Source organism: Scyliorhinus torazame, chromosome 1 (assembly GCF_047496885.1).
Source record: "Scyliorhinus torazame isolate Kashiwa2021f chromosome 1, sScyTor2.1, whole genome shotgun sequence".
NCBI lineage: Eukaryota > Metazoa > Chordata > Chondrichthyes > Carcharhiniformes > Scyliorhinidae > Scyliorhinus > Scyliorhinus torazame.
The window spans coordinates 129119839-129138668 of record NC_092707.1 but is presented as its reverse complement, the minus strand read 5'-3'; the positions used below and the strand labels follow the sequence as shown (position 1 = coordinate 129138668).

At 47.4% G+C, this 18830-nt stretch overlaps 1 protein-coding gene across 1 annotated transcript in view; it reads right to left on the bottom strand.

The window, feature by feature from the left end:
* LOC140412395 (uncharacterized) overlaps positions 1-18830 on the bottom strand; it is a 348002-nt gene that overhangs the window by 47939 nt on the left and 281233 nt on the right. Inside the window, exon 2 of the mRNA XM_072500819.1 lies at positions 1503-1614. Coding sequence (XP_072356920.1) covers positions 1503-1614 — 112 coding nt within the window. The remainder of the gene's footprint in view (positions 1-1502; positions 1615-18830) is intronic.

The window sequence follows — 18830 nt, the reverse complement described above, 5'->3', positions numbered from 1 at the left end:
GTCAAAGGCCTTACTGAAGTCCACATAGACAACATCTACTGCCCTACCTGCATCAATCATCTTTGTGACCTCTTCGAAAAACTCTATCAAGTTAGTGAGACACGACTGCCCCTTCACAAAACCATGCTGCTTCTCACTAATAAGTCCATTTGCTTCCAAATGGGAGCAGATCCTGTCTTGAAGAATTCTCTCCAGTAATTTCCCTACACTGACGTAAGGCACCGGCCTGTAGTTCCCTGGATTATCCTTGCTACCCTTCTTAAACAGAGGAACAACATTGGCTATTCTCCAGTCCTCCGGGACATCACCTGAAGCCAGTGAGGATCCAAAGATTTCTGTCAAGGCCTCAGCAATTTCCTCTCTAGCCTCCTTCAGTATTCTGGGGTAGATCCCATCAGGCCCTGGGGACTTATCTACCTTAATATTTTTCAAGACGCCCAACACATCGTCTTTTTGGATCTCAATGTGACCCAGGCTATCTACACACCCTTCTCCAGACTCAACATCCACCAATTCCTTCTCTTTGGTAAATACTGATGCAAAGTATTCATTCAGTACCTCGCCCATTTCCTCTGGCTCCACACATAGATTCAATTGCCTATCCTTCAATGCAGTAAGAAGTCTTATAGCACCAGGTTAAAGTCTACAGTTTGTTTCAATGTCACTAGCTTTCGGAGCGCTGCTCCTTCCTCAGGTGATTGAAGAGGTATGTTCCAGAAACATATATATAGACAGATTCAAAGATGCCAGACAATGCTTGGAATGCGAGCATTGGCAGGTGATTAAATCTTTACAGATCCAAAGATGGGGTAACCCCAGGTTAAAGAGGTGTGAATTGTGTCAAGCCAGGACAGTTGGTAGGATTTCGCAGGATATCCTTCAGTGGGCCAACCCTTTCCCTGGCTACCCTCTTCCTTTTTATGTACGTGTAAAAAGCCTTGGGATTTTCCTCAACCCTATTTGTCAATGACTTTTCGTGACCCCTTCTAGCCCTCCTGACTCCTTGCTTAAGTTCCTTCCTACTTTCCTTATATTCCACACAGGCTTTGTCTGTTCCCAGCCTTTTAGCCCTGACAAATGCCTCCTTTTTCTTTTTGACGAGGCCTACAATATCTCTCATTATCCAAGGTTCCCGAAAATTGCCATATTTATCCTTCTTCCTCACAGGAACATGCTGGTCCTGAATTCCTTTCAACTAACACTTGAAAGCCTCCCACATGTCAGATGTTGATTTACCCTCAAACATCCGCCCCCAATCTAGGTTCTTCAGTTCCCACCTAATATTGTTATAACTAGCCTTCCCCCAATTTAGCACATTCACCCTAGGACCACTCTTATCCTTGTCCACCAGCACTTTAAAACTTACTGAATTGTGGTCACTGTTCCCGAAATGATCCCCTCTTGAAACTTCTACCACCTGGCCGGGCTCATTCCCCAATACCAGGTCCAGTACAGCCCCTTCCCTAGTTGGACACATCACATGGTGGGTCATTGCAACTTACATCCTGATCCTCCAGAACCGGAATAAACATTTTCATCCTCATCGTCTGACCCTGATCCTTCGAGATCTGTTAATGTTGCAAGGTCTTGGGTCTGTCTGGATGTATGGTACGTCTGGAATGAAAGACACAAATGAACAAAATCAGTACCAAATAACTAAATTTGACGTTCAGTTCCATACATTGATATGGGCGAATGACCACCATGGGGCAGGACTTAGCACTGGTACAGTGAGAAAGAAATTGGGAGTTATCCAATAACAAATGAGTTATCCAATCATATTTTTAGATCTGTTGTTTTTGATTCTTTAAGCACAAAGTTCAGAAGTGAAGAAGATCACACGACACGGCTAAACTGACTGGAAGCCAGTGAGACATTGGACATACAGCCAGAAATGGAAATGTGGCTGGGTTACTCCTCTTGCAAACTGTTTCTAAGCTAAAAAAGGATTGATACACCTCTGTCACCAACTAACCTTCTTGAAATGTCTGTTTGAATGTGACTGAACCTAGTATAAAAGACTAGTGTGAGCATGAATTCTTAAAGCTGATTAACAAGTAGACAGGACCCAATTCATCTACATCAGGATTAAGTAAATCGAGTCTATCCTCAAAGCCTAAATCCTTCACATGTAATCACAAACATGTCTAGAAGCCATGGCCAAGAGTTTCCACTCAACTGCAGTAATTCACTTGGCACAAGTTGCCCAAAACTTGCATAACCAGAGAGATCCCGGAGCCTGAAGTAAATCTATATCCATTGTAAATCAGGTTTTCACAATCTTTTGCATTAAGAAACATTTTAAAAGTTATGCAAGAATTTGGCCCCGCACTAAAACACTGGCCATGCCCCCAGGATGAAGGTGTCGCCATTGGTGATCAACCCATTTACAGCTGAATCAATCAAACTGAACACGTTAATTCCCTTAAATAAATCAAGAAGCGTCTTTTAAAGTAAATTACTTTGCAAACAAAAATGTCTTGAAACTTTGTCTAATTGCATCGGTTCATTGATGGTTTTGCAATCACGGATAATGCAAGTAAATTGAAGTTCAAGGAAAGAACGGGCACACTTTTGAGCAGAATCTCCACCAGTTTCACTAACTGCCCAAAGTGGAAACTCTACACCGCCGATGTATTAGCGGGACCCTTCCACAAGCATCTTGTGACTGTATGCAGCTTCATAACGCACGTTTGTGCACATGATTGCTCAAAGCTACAATAATAAAGGCATTTTAAAAAATCTTATGCTGTGGGCATTCCTAGGAAGATCAGCATTTATTGCTCATCCCTTGTTGCCCTTGAGAAATTTGTGTGGTGAAGGTGCTCCCACATTGCTACTAAGACAGGAGCTGCAGGACTTACAGCAATAACATCCGCACATTGTAATCTGGGAAGGAAATACTCAGGTGATGTCCTCACATGCTTGCTGCCCTTGTCCTTCTGGACTTGCCAGCTTGGCAGGCGCCGTCAAAATGGTTGATTTGTTGACAATGGTATCATTTCCAATCAAGCGGCTCTGGGGATGAGACACTGAGCTCCTTTTCTGCAGAGCATCATAGTCAAATCTCCAGCCTCAATTAACATTCAGACTCAACCAGCGTGCAACAAGAGCTCAGTTGAGCTGCAAGGTGGCACCATGCAGTCATTCATTCTGGGCTGCAACATCTCGAAGGGAAGGAAAAGCTGACAAGAAAACCTTCCAGAAGCTGCAGTCATCCCGTCTTAGTGGGACTGACAGGAGCCTTGAAAGGAGTTTGAGAGGCTGTGCAAGGGCCTTGGCTCAGTGCCAAAGTAACTGTTGAAACAATCCAGCACTTCAAAGCACAGCAGAGGTCTACTGTGTTGTCACTAGGCTCACTTAACCTATTTCTGGCAAAGCAGTAAAGGAATGACATGCACACAACCCAATCAGATTTAATGTCACCATAGCTATCATTGTTGACAGCCCTGTAACCACCAGTTCTTCACCCAAGTGTACCGCTCAAAATACTCTCTCCTACAGTTTGACAGGGTGATGCCTATAATTGTACTGCTAGATGTTGTCAGTTCAATTGAATACAGTGTAAACATTTCACCGGTCCACCAATGACTGCTTAGGGGTTTTGAGCTACACTGATTATAGCTGGGAATAAGTGAGTGCTTCTAACAGAACACATCCTCCTGACTGAAGAAAGGTGAGGCCAAGTCCCATGTTCTTCACTCCTTCCTCTCTTCAAAAAAAGCACTAGGATGAAACACTAAGGGGCAATTTAGAATGGCCAATCTACATAACCTGGGCATCTTTGGATTATAGAAGAAAACCACAGCACCCGGAGGAAACCCACGCCGACACACGAGAATGTGCAGACTCCACACAGACATTCACCCAAGGTCAGAATTGAACATGTGTCCATTGCGCTGTGAGGCAACAGTGCTAACCACTGTGCTGCCCCAAATTAGCTCCTTCCACGAGCATCAGACATCATAAAGAACTTTACAGCTGATGAAATACTTTTGAAGTGTAGTTACGGTGGGGGCCTCAATTTAACATTTCATCCAGAAGACAACGTGCCGGATTTTCCGGTTGCACTCGCCCCAAGTCCGGAAATGCCTGCCTGAGGTCAACGGACCTTTAAATGCTCCGTCAAATTTTCTGTCTTTCTTGCAGCGATTCCCGCAGCCGGAGGAGGGACCAGAGAATTTACCCCAACATCAGCCTCAAATTTTGTGTTTCTTTTGGGAATTGAACCCACCACCTTGCAACTGCAGAAATGAGAGTGCTATCAACCGAGGCACTGCTGACACCAGGGTAGATTCCCCTGGGGCAAGTGATTCTTTCGGCTCATCCCTCATTGTCCGCGCAACACTGTGGGGGCAATGCTACCCCAGATATTCAGCCCAATGCACTTCCGAGTGGATTCAGTGCAAGCTATACCAGTTGAGACACGGGTGCTAAACTAAGTCTGTGGAAAGCCCCCAAGAAGCCCCCAGAGGGGAACATGGATTAAACAATGTACAGGTTTGTGGCACAGTGAGAATTTTCAATGAGAAAAACTTGAATCATAAGGCTTTTGAAATGAGTGTACTCTCCCACTGTTGTGTCAGGAAATTACGTTTTCAATCTTTCAGCATAAACTCATTTGCTGCATTAAGTGGCGATCTCGTCGAACCAAATCTTAAATCAGTGGGATGAGTGTCAGTCCAGTCTGAGTCTTCGTTCACTGGACTAACCCACAAACTAACTGCAGTGAGTCTATTCTTCACTGGTTAACAGTTCAGTCTCTCTCTGAGTCTTCAATCATTGGGCTGACTTGTAAACTCACTCCAGCATCTAACTCTGAGGTGAACAAACTGAGATATCTAAAACAAAGTTAAGGAAAGATTGTTTATGAAATGACAATACATCTTAGTCAAGGAGGTAGCATGAAAGTGTGGAAACGCACAATACAGCTGAGAAACACAGCCAATACTTTTTGCGGGCCTCAATATATTTATTTTGAAACAAAAAGCTGTGTCTCTTTCCCACACTGCACAGTAAAGAAATAACCCCTCTGAAAATTGGCTCAATACCAGACAGAAAAAGAACTCGGAAATTATAGTCAATAGAGTGTGGAAAATTCTCATTAAACACTGTAAGGCTTTAACAAAACTGCCTCCAATTAATTGTATGTTAAACACAGGTTTGGACAGAATTAAGGCTGTGGTACGGGTACTGGACCCTTTATCCATTATCGCAAAATCCAGATGGGACTGAAAACTGGGTCGCACCCTGGGAACTACAGTTCCCATCAGGCTTTGCTGACAGTCACACCTGAGTCACGGGGCGCCGATTCTCTGTTCTTTGATCCAGCCTTATTTCATTCCATGTTGGGATTAATGACACAGAAGGCCGCTTGGTCTGTCCTTCACCCCTTCCCCAGAGCAAAAAAAAATCAGCCCAGCTTTAAAGCTGTAATTAATTATTATCCTTGGCTGGTTCTACTAATTTTGTAAAGTATATTCATAAATATATGATTATGTGTGTAGTTATGTCACCACAGGAAGAGATGAATGGACACTCGATGGATCGAATGGCCTCGTTCTGCACTGTAAAAGATGCAGCAGTGTTATTATTCAATAGGTTTGCACAATGAGATGCAACACATGTAGCAGCAGTAAGAAGAAGCCTCAGTTAAAATTCAGTGTTCAACTCCTATGCCTGCCTTCACCTTCATTTGAATTAATCTCGAACAAAATAATACAACGAATCCACTCACACTTTCCAGTGGTTGGTGATCTGAGGTTGGATTCTTCTATATTGGGCTCTAGGCATGGGACTAGGTTCTTAGACAGGCTGTAGATAAATGTGAACGTCGCCCAATCCCAGAGACTGCTCTACCCTGAGAGAGCTGACTGATGGTGATTTAACCTGAGGGTCACCACACCTCAGGCAAGGGGCAAGGTTGAGAAGGCGGAGCCTTCATGAATAACCTCAGCCAGGACGGGAACTGAACCCGCGCTGTTGGTGTTGCTCCGCATCATCAACGAGCCACCCAGCCAGCTAAGCTAACCGAACCAATGTAGACATATTCTGATATCTGCCTAACACCTATTTATTTTTTCTAAGGATTACTTATAGATGTTTATTGTCCCGTTTTGTCAAAAACTCTTTGGGAAAATGTCCATAACTAATTATTTCGATATGGCTTCAACTGGCATCAGTTTTGTTGATCTGTTATTGTTGTCTACTTGCTTCTCGCTCAGATTCCAAAAGAGTGAGCACATCGCCTCACGGACTGGCCTTTCACATTTCGAATGATTGATTGGTTGCTGTCATCCATAATTTCCACATGAACCTGAGTACAAAGCCCCCGTGAGCCAGTCCTTCCAAGAACTTTGGTAGCACAGGCCAATTACTACATTTGAACAGGTTACAGAGCAGGCATGTTGTTCCTGGGCACGATTCCATCTCTCTCGCGAATCTAACGCATGACTGACTCATATGAGTTGTACCTCATCATTTACATCATACATTAGTGTGTATTAACCATTTGTTCTAGAGTTGGGTGAGGGTGTAATTGGGAACAATATGGGGTTAGAAAGCCTGACTCCTTCTTCCTACTCCTGAAGCCAAAGGACCTGGGGTCAAAAGTTGCCGAGCTGAAGATGAACTCAGTCCGGGGCTGCATGGTGGCGCAGCGGTTAGCACTGCTGCCTCACGGCGCCAAGTACCTGGGTTCGATACCAGCCCCAGGTCACTGTCCGTGTGGATTTTGCACATGACTGTGTGCTCCTCACCCCCACAACCCAAACGTGTGCAGGGTAGGTGGATTAGCCTCACTAAATTACCCCTTAATTGGAAAAATTAAAAAAACTAACTCAGTCCAGCTTGGTGATCAGTGTATATGTTCATGAAGCAACCTGACAGTTATATCTCTTAATAAGTTACATAAAACTTTAATTGGGTGGTTGTGCGGGGCCTGCACATCTGCTGTCAACAACACCGTGGCAATATAAAATAGCTGTAACACCTCTTTGCCTTCAAAACACTTTGTAATTAGAGTCCCAACTTGATTTGAGAGCATTTATCTTTGCTTTTCCACAAATGAGTGTCCAAAACTATTTTCCTTCAACATAGAAGTGTAGGTGCAACTGACCCATAAAAAAGAGGATGATAGGGAAAGGAGAGTTGTGAGTGAATAAGCAAAAGTAACAACAGGATCTATTGTGTGGAAATTGCGACGGTTTGACTGATACAGTCTGGACACCAAAGGCGGGATTCGGTGGTCCTGAGGCTAAGTGTTGACACCGTCGGAAACGCTCGACGGCGTCAACACGGCCTCAGGATCAGCAATTCTGGCCCCTACAGGGGGCCAGCACGGCACTGGAGCGATCAACGCCACTCTAGCTGCTGATCCTGGCATGGGGTCCGCACATACGCAGTGGCACCGGCGCCAACGGGCGCATGCGCAGTGGCTCCCTTCTCCGCGCCGGCCCCGGCGCACCATGGCGCAGGGCTACTGGGGCCAGCGCGGAAGAAGGCCCCCGGCCCGAGAGGCCGGCCCGCCGATCAGTGGGCCCCGATCGCGGGCCAGGCCACAACGGAGGCCCCCCCGGATTCGATCTCCCCCCCCCCCCCCCCCCCAACAGGCCGGCCCTGGACCCTTCCACGCCGAGGTCCTGACGGCTGAGAGCAGGTGTCAACGGCGCCGGTGTGAATCGGGTTTTTTGCGATGGCCGCTCGGCCCATCCTGGGCCATGAATCGGCGGGTGGGGCTGCATAGAGTGGCCCCCAACCGGCGCCGCGCCGACCATGCTGGCACCAATGGTGCTGATTCTCCGCGCTGCAGAGAATCGTGTCCTGGCGTCGGGGCAGCATGGCGTGATTCACGCCGGTCACGGGGATTCTCCGGCCTGGCCCCGGGCTGAGAGAATCCAGCCCCAAGAGTTTGGTGTTCAATCAGAGTGAGCCTGGGCGTGCAATGAGAAACTTGATCCAACCAGACGTTCACAGAAAAGAGAGAGGCCAAGGAGTTTTCACAATGTTAAGACAGCTTTCATCACCATTGCAATTCAAACTTGGAAATGTTTCAACTATTTGTAGGAAATTTCCCAGCACTTTGGCTGGCTTTTCCATTTTAGCTAAATGAAGGAAGTTTCACTCCCAGTCTATGCAGGGTCAGGACAGCAAAAAGGGTCCTACACTTGCCCTCACCTGGAGTAGCAGAGGTGAAGTAGCAAACCTAATTATTATACCGTGATCCGTAGGGATTCTGCAGTGAGTAATTAACCACCTAACTCCCCAAAACATGTTCACTAGCTTCAAGGCACAAGTCAGGAGTGTGATGGAATGCTCTCCACTTGCCTGGATGAGTGCAGCTCCAACAACACTCAAGAAGCACAAAACCATCCAGGACAAAGCAGCCCGCTTGATTGGCATCGCATCCACAAACATTCACTCCCTCCACCATCGACGAACAGTGGCAGCCATGTGTACCATCTACAAGATGCACTGCAAAACCTCACCAAGGCTCCTTCAACAGCACCTTCCAACCCTGAGACCTCCACCACCCGGAAGGACAGCAGATGCAAGTGAACCTGCAAGTTCCCCTCCGGCCACACATCGCCCTGACCTCGAAATACATCACCGTTCCTTCACTGTCGCTGGGTCAAGCTCCTGGAATACCCTCCCTAATAGCATAAAGAATGCAACTACACCAGACGACCTGTGCTGCTGAGGTAGTGATGCCCGCAGACCATTAATACATTTTTAATAAGGTTGACAAGAAAAAGAAATATTTTGTTCCTGTACGGTGTTCTTTTGAGAATCTAAACAAAATAGCACAGGCTTCAATACCATTGTAGGGCCAGTAGGTCTAAACTCAGAGGAGCACAACGAGACACAGGATCCCTGCAGACAAGATCAAAAGGGAGCACTGCTAAAATCAGCGTTTTCAATATCCAGTGCAGTACTGAGGGAGTGCAGCATTGTCAGAATTGCCAACTGTAGGATGAGATGCTAAAGTGCCCCCTCGGACGGATGTAAAAGACCCCATGACACTATTTCAAAGAACAGCAGAGAGCTCTCCCATGTACCATGCCGAAAATTCCTTAAGCAACATTACCAGAAACAGGTTAGCTAATCATTCAATCTTTGGGCGAGCTTTCTGTAAACCAATTGGCTGCTGCATTTCCTATTTTGTTTGCAACAGTGATTGTAAAACACTTTGGAATGTCTTAAAGTTGTTAAAGGCGCTATATAAATACAGTTTTTTTTTTGTCTTCCTTTTATATAGCCGGTTTAGCTCAGTGGCCAAACAGCTACTTTGTAATGCAGAACAAGGCCAAGCAGCGCGGGTTCAATTCTCGTACCGGCTTACCTGAACAGGCGCCAGAATGTGGCGACTTGGGGTTTTTTACAGTAACTTCATACTTGTGACAATAAAAGATTATTATTTTATTAAAATTACCTCATATTTCATGTTATTTAGATACAAGTATTTGGCAAGAGATCTTGTGACGACCACAGCTAAAACCTAAATAAGGAGCAAGATGTCATGGAGTCATAGGGCTGGATTCTATGCTGCTCTGCCATTTGAAGGTGGTCTTCCCATCACCTAGTCGCCCACCGCTGGCCAGTCTTAATTACTGGGACGGATGGGGAAAAGGTTGGACTGCCTGGCCATCCTTGAGTCTATTGAGGCCCTCAGTGGCCAGTTAGTTAATGACCACCACTCCTGGCTGGCATTGCTGGGACTAAAGAGCTGCTGACCATCTGATTGGCTGGCAGCTCTCTAAGACGGGCCTTCTTCCCAAAAGAAGGGTAGGCGGCTCACATTAATGTTAAGTTGTTTTTGGGAGGTGGCCATGAGGACTGTGGGTGGGTGGGTGCGTGGGTAACCCCCCTCCCACCCCACATTTTTTCCCCCTCCCACCCCACATTTTATCTGGGCATGGGATGGGGACCAAATCTAGTCCATTGCGTCATTACTGCACTCAAGGAGGTCATTCAGTCTTTGGAGTCCATGCTGGCTGCCTGTAGAGAAACCTACTCAATCCCATTCCCCTGCTCAATCTCCATAAGTGCAATGCAGAATGTATTAGCCTCAGTGAGGGGAAACAGCAAAGAGAAATCCAAGGTTAGGCCACCCAAACATGGCACTTTTAAATTCTACTCTTTGTTTTAATTCCCCTCTAAATCCTACACTTTTGATTTAATTCCCTGTGAAACCATACATCTTTATGTCTTCAATCTGCAACTCAGCCAATTTCTTTCAAATTTTAAATTTATAGATTGCTCCAAAAATACTGATGCCTAGCTAGATAATCTTTGTTCCAAGTTGGATTTTCCCTTTCAAAAGCAGTAGCAACAGCACACACTAGAAAGATCACAAGAGCTGTATGTGTTTTTAAGCAATTCAGGTTAACATCCTTTAAAGAGAGTGACTTCTTTCTGTTTTCGCGTTGACCTTTATTCCTGTGCTCCTTTGCTAAGTTAGCTCTTGGCTGGGGAAGGTTTGGGGAGCTGAGTAGAAGCAAAGCCAACTGCACTATTCCAGAGGGAGAGGGAAAAAGTAAGTCAGCCCAGATTCCCACTCCTGATGACTAGCCAATGGCCCATGCTGGGAAGTGTGTCTGGATGCCTGGTGAGAAGTGATTGCTTGTGTGTGTATGTGTGATGCCTTCTGTAGTTGAATAACCATGCCAATACTTATCGTTCACTTGCATGAGGCACCCCACATGACTGACTGGATAAAATAATCCTGAAAAACCTTATTTTGTTCTTCGATTCCATTTGTCATCTGTTCTTTTGAGCCCTGCCGGGATCATGCACAAGGTAGGTAAGCCATGGCCTTGAATTCTGCCAAGGCCAGCCAACTCGAGCCACCAACCTCGCTGGACAAAATCCAGTTCTTAGCGTTTAATTTGAAGCTGGGGCCGACCATTTAAAAGTGAACGTTCCATTGCATGACTTCCCTCCTTCAACCCAAAGGCAACATTGCCAACTGTGCTGCGCTCATTCAGTGCTTCATTGGAGAGTTCACCTAGGTTGAAGTGCTCAAGTCTTGGAGGGCAACTTGAACTGGCAACCGTCTGACTGAGTGGTAAGTGTGCTACCAACTGAGCCATTGCTGACATGAGGTAGGACAATAGCATAGTGATAATGTTGCTGGACTAGTAATTCAAAGACCTAGTTTAAAGAGTCCAAATCCTACCACAGCTGGTGGGAAAATTTAAATTCAATTAAGTAATAAATTTGGAATGAAATGCAAATCAGTTTTGTTTCAAAAATCCATCTGGCTCACTAATCTTCTTCAGTGGAGGAAATCTGCCCTCCTTACCTGGTCTGGCCCTACATGTGACTGCAGACCCACTACAATGAGATTGACTTTTCATTGCCCCTGAAATGGACGATAGCAAGCCACTTAGTTTTTTAAAAATTTAGAGTACCCAATTATTTTTTTTCCAATTAAGGGGCAATTGAGCATAGCCAATCCACCTACCCTGCACATCTTTGGGTTGTGGGAGTGAAACCCATGCAGACACAGGGAGAATGTGCAAACTCCACACGGACAGTGACCCAGGGCCGGGATTCGAACCCGGGTCCTCTGCGAGCCACTTAGTTATTAGCTGGCTCACCACCACCGGCCAAGTGCAATTAGAGATGAGCAATAAACATTGACATTGCTCACATCCCAAAGAATGAGTAACAAAACCCACTTGACCGTCTGCATGTGTTATCTTTAAAAAGTAGTCGAAAAAGTCACCATTTCTCCCCAATGCACCGATGATTGTGTTCTGAGGTTGCTGTGTTTGTGGGGTTAATCTTTATCCCTGGAGACATTAAGACAATTTTAGAGGGTTAGCAATGTCCTACGTCAAACAAAACCCACAACCTCCATACATAAGATTATGTAAGGTCTTGAAAGATGGGGAGAGAGTATCCCAATTTTGGGAAGAGTATAACTGGAGGCCATCAATATGAGAGTCACCAAGAAACCCAATTGGGAATACAGAAGAAACTTTTTCACTCAATGAGGGTTGAGAATGTGGCACACGCTACCAGAAGTGAATAGTATAGATGTATTTAAGGGGAAGATGGATGAGCAGTTGAGGGAAAAGATAATAGAGGGGTTATGCTAATAGATTTAGATGAGAAAAGATGAAACGTGGTTTGAGTTATAAATGCACATGGCATGAACTGGTTGGGCTGATTGGCCCGTTTCCCAGTTGTATGTTCTGTGTAATTGCCATCCCCGGTCGTTATCAATCGCAGCTGCAACAACAAAACTAACATGTGAAGACAGCGTGTATTCTTGAAATGAGGCGATGCAAACTTTAACGGATCACACTGTTGAAATACAATCGTGTGGAAGTGACATTGTCGGAAAGAGCGGCCCCACCAGTATCTTGGGGAAGGTGAATCGTTCAGAATTGGCAGTTTCTGGTGTCATGTGCTTACAAAGCAGTGGTTCTCCCAGTGTAGATGAGAGTCCTCTAGGTCGACCGCGGACTGGCCCAAAATGCAAGTCATTGACACGCAAATACACAAACGAGCTTGTGTAGGAGGTCAGGCCAGAACCTCCTCATCCCCAATATTCACAGCATATCACACAACCAGCCTGTCAGTGCCACCCAGGTGCCACTCTGGCAATGCCAAGATGCCTGAATGGCATCTTGTCCGTGCCGGGGATCAGGCCTGGGAGTGTCCTGCCATTATGAGGTGGGGTGCGGGGAGGCTACAGGACCCCCTCATTAGTGCTTTGGAGGGGGTGGGGGGGGGAGGGCTATGGAGACCGCAGTGTGGGGTCCAGAGAACGTGGTGCCATTAAAGTCCTATTCAATAGTGGGGTCGTTCTCAGAGATGCCAGCACCGGGAAACACCCGGTCAAATGCGCCCGAAACTGCATTCTGTTTCATTTCCATTAATTCGCGTCCATAGACTGAGTAATCAATTCATTAATACTGTAAGTGATTCAAAGACACTTTGAAATTCTCCTTGAAGTGCAACAGTGTTGACATTAATGACTGGGGGGAGCTTGCTACCAAATATTCAGAATGGCGGCAACTTGTCCATCGAGCTGCATCATCCTTTGAGTCACAAAGTCTTAACCATGAGGCTGAGTGGCGACAGAGAAGAAATCCGGATCCTACTGCCTTCCTAGACATCCTGCCCCATCTGCTCAAAGATCTGTGGATCGAGAATCATCCTGTTAAATTACATGAAGACCCAAAGCAAAATCTCGCAGCCCTTGAATTGAGGGACAGTCCCCGCCACCAACAACATGTATTTTGTAGATAAAATTATTTGACAGTATTTTTGATCATGGGGTCATGTATTTAATTACTTCTCAGAACTGTGCTAATAGCTATTGGTTGTCATTTATCTCAATGAGGCTTTATATATGGAGTTATGTAATAGACCAACGATGATCACATTGAATGGTGGAATAGGCTAGAGGGATACTCTCCAAGCAATATACCCAATGCACTCATTGAGTGTCAGCAAACTGTTTAGTGGCAGCGAATGGAACAACTGAAAACCTCGCAGAGATTTGGGAGGATGATTATAATGTGTGAAACCTGAAGGAAAAGTCAAAGATATATTCCAACCTGAAGATAATCTCAAGAAGTAAAGACGCAGAAGGAAATCGCCAGAGAAAAACTCCAAAGAAAGGCTTGGAAGCTGAAAGCACAAATTAAATTCCTCACTGCAACAGAAGATTCGACTGAATCCCGTGGAAGTCCAGCTTTTATACCCACATTGTACAGAGTCAGCAGACTTAGCAGGGGTGAGCTATAAATGTAAAATTCCCGGACAACACAAGCCCTGATGAAAACAAGTGGATGAGGGTAAAGCAGTTGATGTGGTGTATATGGATTTCAGTGAAGCGTTTGATAAGGTTCCCCACGGGAGGCTACTGCAGAAAATACGGAGGCATGGGATTCAGGGTGATTTAGCAGTTTGGATCAGAAATTGGCTAGCTGGAAGAAGACAAAGGGTGGTGGTTGATGGGAAATGTTCAGACTGGAGTCCAGTTACTAGTGGTGTACCACAAGGATCTGTTTTGGGGCCACTGCTGTTTGTCATTTTTATAAGTGACCTGGAGGAGGGTGTAGAAGGATGGGTGAGTAAATTTGCAGATGACACTAAAGTGGGTGGAGTTGTGGACAGTGCGGAAGGATGTTACAAGTTACAGAGGGATATAGATAAGCTGCAGCGCTGGGCTGAGAGGTGGCAAATGGAGTTTAATGCAGGAAAGTGTGAGGTGATTCATTTTGGAAGGAATAACAGGAAGACAGAGTACTGGGCTAATGGTAAGATTCTTGGCAGTGTGGATGAGCAGAGAGATCTCGGTGTCCATGTATATAGATCCCTGAAAGTTGCCACCCAGGTTGAGAGGGTTGTTAAGAAGGCGTATGGTGTGTTAGCTTTTATTGATAGAGGGATTGAGTTTCGGAGCCATGAGGTCATGTTGCAGCTGTACAAAACTCTGGTGCAGCCGCATTTGGAGTATTGCGTGCAGTTCTGGTCGCCGCATTATGGGAGGGATGTGGAAGCATTGGGGGGGGGTGCAGAGGAGATTTACCGGGGTGTTGCCTGGTATGGAGGGAAGATCTTATGAGGAATGGCTGAGGGACTTGAGCTGTTTTCGTTAAGAGAGAAGAAGGTTAAGAGGTGACTTAATTGAGGCATACAAGATGATCAGAGGATTGGATAGGGTGGACAGTGAGAGCCATTTTCCTCAGATGGTGATGTCTAGCACGAGGGGACATAGCTTTAAATTGAGGGGAAATAGATATAAGACAGATGTCAGAGGTAGGTTCTTTACTCAGAGAGTAGTAAGGGCGTGGAATGCCCTGCCTGCAACAGTAGTGGACTCGCCAACACTAAGGGCATTCAAATGGTCATTGGATAGACATATGGACGATAAGGGAATAGTGTAGATGGGCTTTAGAATGGGTTCACAGGTCGGCGCAACATTGAGGGCCGAAGGGCCTGTACTGCGCTGTAATGTTCTCTGTTCTATGATAAAACCCAGTAGCCAATACAATAGCTAAACAAGGAATCAATGAATCAGCTGCAAAGTTCTATGAAAATAATTCAATGCTTATTTTAACCTCAGAAGCAACAAAATCCTTGCAAGGCCTAAATTGAGGGGCAGCACGGTAGTACAGTGGGTAGCACTGTTGCTTCACAGCACCAGGGTCCCAGGTTCGATTCCCAGCTTGGGTCACTGTCTGTGAGGAGTCTGCACATCCTCCCTGTGACTGCGTGGGTTTCCTCCGGGCGCTCCGGTTTCCTCCCACAAGTCCCGAAAGACGTGGGGTGCGATTCTCCGAAAGGGGGCCAGAACACCGCTGGAGCAGTTCACACCGCTCCAGCCTCCCTTCCCGGTGCCAAATGGGTGCCACGCCAACCCACGTATGCGCAGTTGGGCCGCGCCAACCCGCGCATGCGCGGGGGACTTCCTCAGCGTGCTGGCCCCGACGCAACATGTCGTAGAGGTTCAGGGGCCGGCCGCATAATAAAGTGGGCCGGTGGGCCCCGATCGCGGGCTAGACTCCATCGGAAGCCCCCCCCCCAGGTGAAGGAGCGCTTTTCCCCGCCCCACAGGCCTCCCCCTACCCTTCGCGCAGAGTTCCCGCTGGCAGCTACCAGGTGTGAATGGCGCCGGCGGGATTCTGCCGTTTCTGTGCGGCCGCTCGGCCCATCAAGGCCGGAGAATCGGCGGCCCGGTCGTGGACAGCGGCCCGCGTCGTGCCAAACGCGCCGGCTCAAATGGCGCCGATTCTCCGCTCCACGGAGAATCGCCTGCTGGCGTCGGACCGGCGCCGCGGGAGAAAATGGCGCGAATGGCCATTCTCCCATACGGCGCGGCATGGGAGAATCACGCCCGTGCTGTTAGGTAATTTGGACTTTCTGAATTCTCCCTCTGTGTACCTGAACAGGGGTCGAAATTCTCCGGTATCGGCGCGATGTCCGCCGACCGGCGCCAAAAACGTCGCAAATCAGTCGGGCATCGCGCCGCCCCAAAGGTGCGGAATCCTCCGCATCTTGGGGGGCCGAGCCCCAACCTTGAGGTGCTAGACCCGCGCCGGACTAATTTCCCCCCCCGCCAGCTGGCGGAAAAGGCCTTTGGTGGCCCACCAGCTGGCGCGGAAATGACATCTCCGGACGGCGCATGCGTGGGAGCGTTAGCGGCCGCTCACGGCATCCCCGCGCATGCGCTGTGGAGGGAGTCTCTTCCGCCACCGCCATGGTGGAGACCGTGGCGAAGGCGGAAGTGCCCCCACGGCACAGGCCCGCCCGCGGATCAGTGGGCCCCGATCGCGGGCCAGGCCACCGTGGGAGCACCCCCCCCGGGGCCAGATCGCCCCGTGCCCCCCCAGGACCCCAGAACCCGCCTGCGCCACCTTATCCCGCCGGTAAGGTAGGTGGTTTAATCCAGGCATCCTAGCAACGGGACTTCAGCCCATTTGGGCCGGAGAATCGCGGGGGGGGGGGCGTCTCGCCAACCAGCACAGCGCGATTCCCGCCCCCGCCAAATCTCCGGTGCCAGAGAATTCGGCAACCGGCGGGGGCGGGATTCACGCCAGCCCCCGGCGATTCTCCGAACCGGCGGGGGGTCGGAGAATCTCGCCCAGGTTCCAGAGTGAGGCGACTAGGCACTTTTCACAGTAACTTTATTGCAGTGTTAATGTAAACCTACTTGTGACAATAAAGATTATTACTATTATTATTTAATTTGTGCATCCAGCAGCCTGGAGAACCTGGATCGACTCCTTCATGAATGACTTGTATGGAATGGGTGAAGGCTGCGATTACAGTACCTGAATTCTGAGACAATCAGGGATAGAATAGTGTTAGGAGTGGCAGACGACACACTATCAGACATGCTTCAACCGACGGAAGATCTAACACCTGAGAAAGCCATCCAGATTGTCAGCAATGTGAAATTCGGATGCAGCACAGATCCATGTTAAGGGGAGAAAGCAAACTGTGTAACAAACTAATGCCAGTGTCCAAACTAATGCCAGTGCGCACTCCATGCCAAGGAAGCAATACCCTAACCGACCAGCACAGTGAACATGCCAAGGTTGTAGAGCAAAGCGCCCCACAGTGCCTCAATGACTACCATCCGGTGGCCCTGACTTCAGTCGTAATGAAGTGCTTCGAGAGATTGATCATGAAGCGCATCACCTCCATACTCCCAGAACGCCTTGATCCACTGCAATTCGCATACTGTCGCAACCGGTCCACAGCAGACGCCATTTCCCTGGCCCTACACTCATTCCTAGAGCATCTCGACAACAAGGACTCCTATTTATTGACTACAGCTCTGCCTTCAACATCATAATCCCAGCCAAGCTCATATAAAAGCTCCAAAACCTAGGACTTGGCTCCCCACTCTGCAACTGGATCCTCTGACCAACAGACCACAATCAGTAAGACTGAACAATAACACCTTCTCCACAATAGTCGTCAACACCGGGGCCCCGCAAGGCTGCGTACTTAGCCCCCTACTCTACTCCCTGTATACACATGAGTGCGTGGCAAAATTTGATTCCAACTCCATCTACAAGTTTGCTGACGATACGACCATAGTGGATCGGATCTCGAATAATGACAAGTCAGAATACAGGAGGGAGATAGAGAACCTAGTGGAGTGGTGCCATGACAGCAATCTCTCCCTCAATGCCAGCAAAACGAAAGAGCTGGTCAATGACCTCAGGAAGCAAAGTACTGTACACACCCCTGTCAGCATTAATGGGGCCGAGGTGGAGATGGTTAGCAGTTTCAAATTCCTAGGGGTGCACATCTCCAAAAATCTGTCCTGGTCCACCCATGTCGACGCTACCACCAAGAAAGCACAACAGCGCCTATACTTCCTCAGGAAACTAAGGAAATTCAGCATGTCCACATTAACCCTTACCAGCCTTTAAAGATGCACCACGGAAAGCATCCTATCTGGCTGCATCACAGCCTGGTGTGGCAACTGCTTGGCCCAGGACCGCAAAAAACTTCAGAGAGTCGTGAACACCGCCCAGTCCATCACACAAACCTTCCTCCTATTCATTGACTCCATCTACACCTCCCGCTGCCTGGGGAAAGCGGGCAACATAATCAAAGATCCCTCCCACCCGGCTTACTCTCTCTTCCAACTTCTTCCATCGGGCAAGAGATACAGAAGTCTGAGAACACGCACAAACAGCCTCAAAAACAGCTTCTTCCCCGCTGTTACCAGACTCCTAAATAACCCTCTTATGGACTGACCTCATTAACACTACACCCTGTATGCTTCATCTGATGCCAATGCTTATGTAGTTACATTGTATATGTTGTGTTGCCCTATTATGTATTTTCTTTTATTCCCTTTTCTTCTCATGTACTTATTGATCTGTTGAGCTGCTCGCAGAAAAATACTTTTCACTGTACCTCGGTACACGTGACAATAAACAAATCCAATCCAATCCATGTAACTGAATAGGCCACTTCGGGAAGCTGGGCAAAGTCAAAACATCAAAACACATAGAAGATCCCAAGAGGATTGACATGGTCGAGACAGCACACAAAGAGGACATAGAGCCATGCTTCTTGGGCGAGGTCAAAGATCCTGGATTTTTGTTTTCGAATGCGCAAATCCCGGTTAAAATGGCAACATGACGTCAAGACATGCACTGCCATTAATTGTACAGACCTGAAAGTCCTGAGAGCTCTAAAGAGAAAGATTCTCTCAACTGGGATGTCAGCTCTGAATTCTTTTCTCTCTTTGCAGAGCAGGTTTGCACACTTTCGTTGTAGGTACCAGAAGCTTCTCATGGTCAGACCCCACCAACCGCTCAGATGGGACTGATACACTTTGA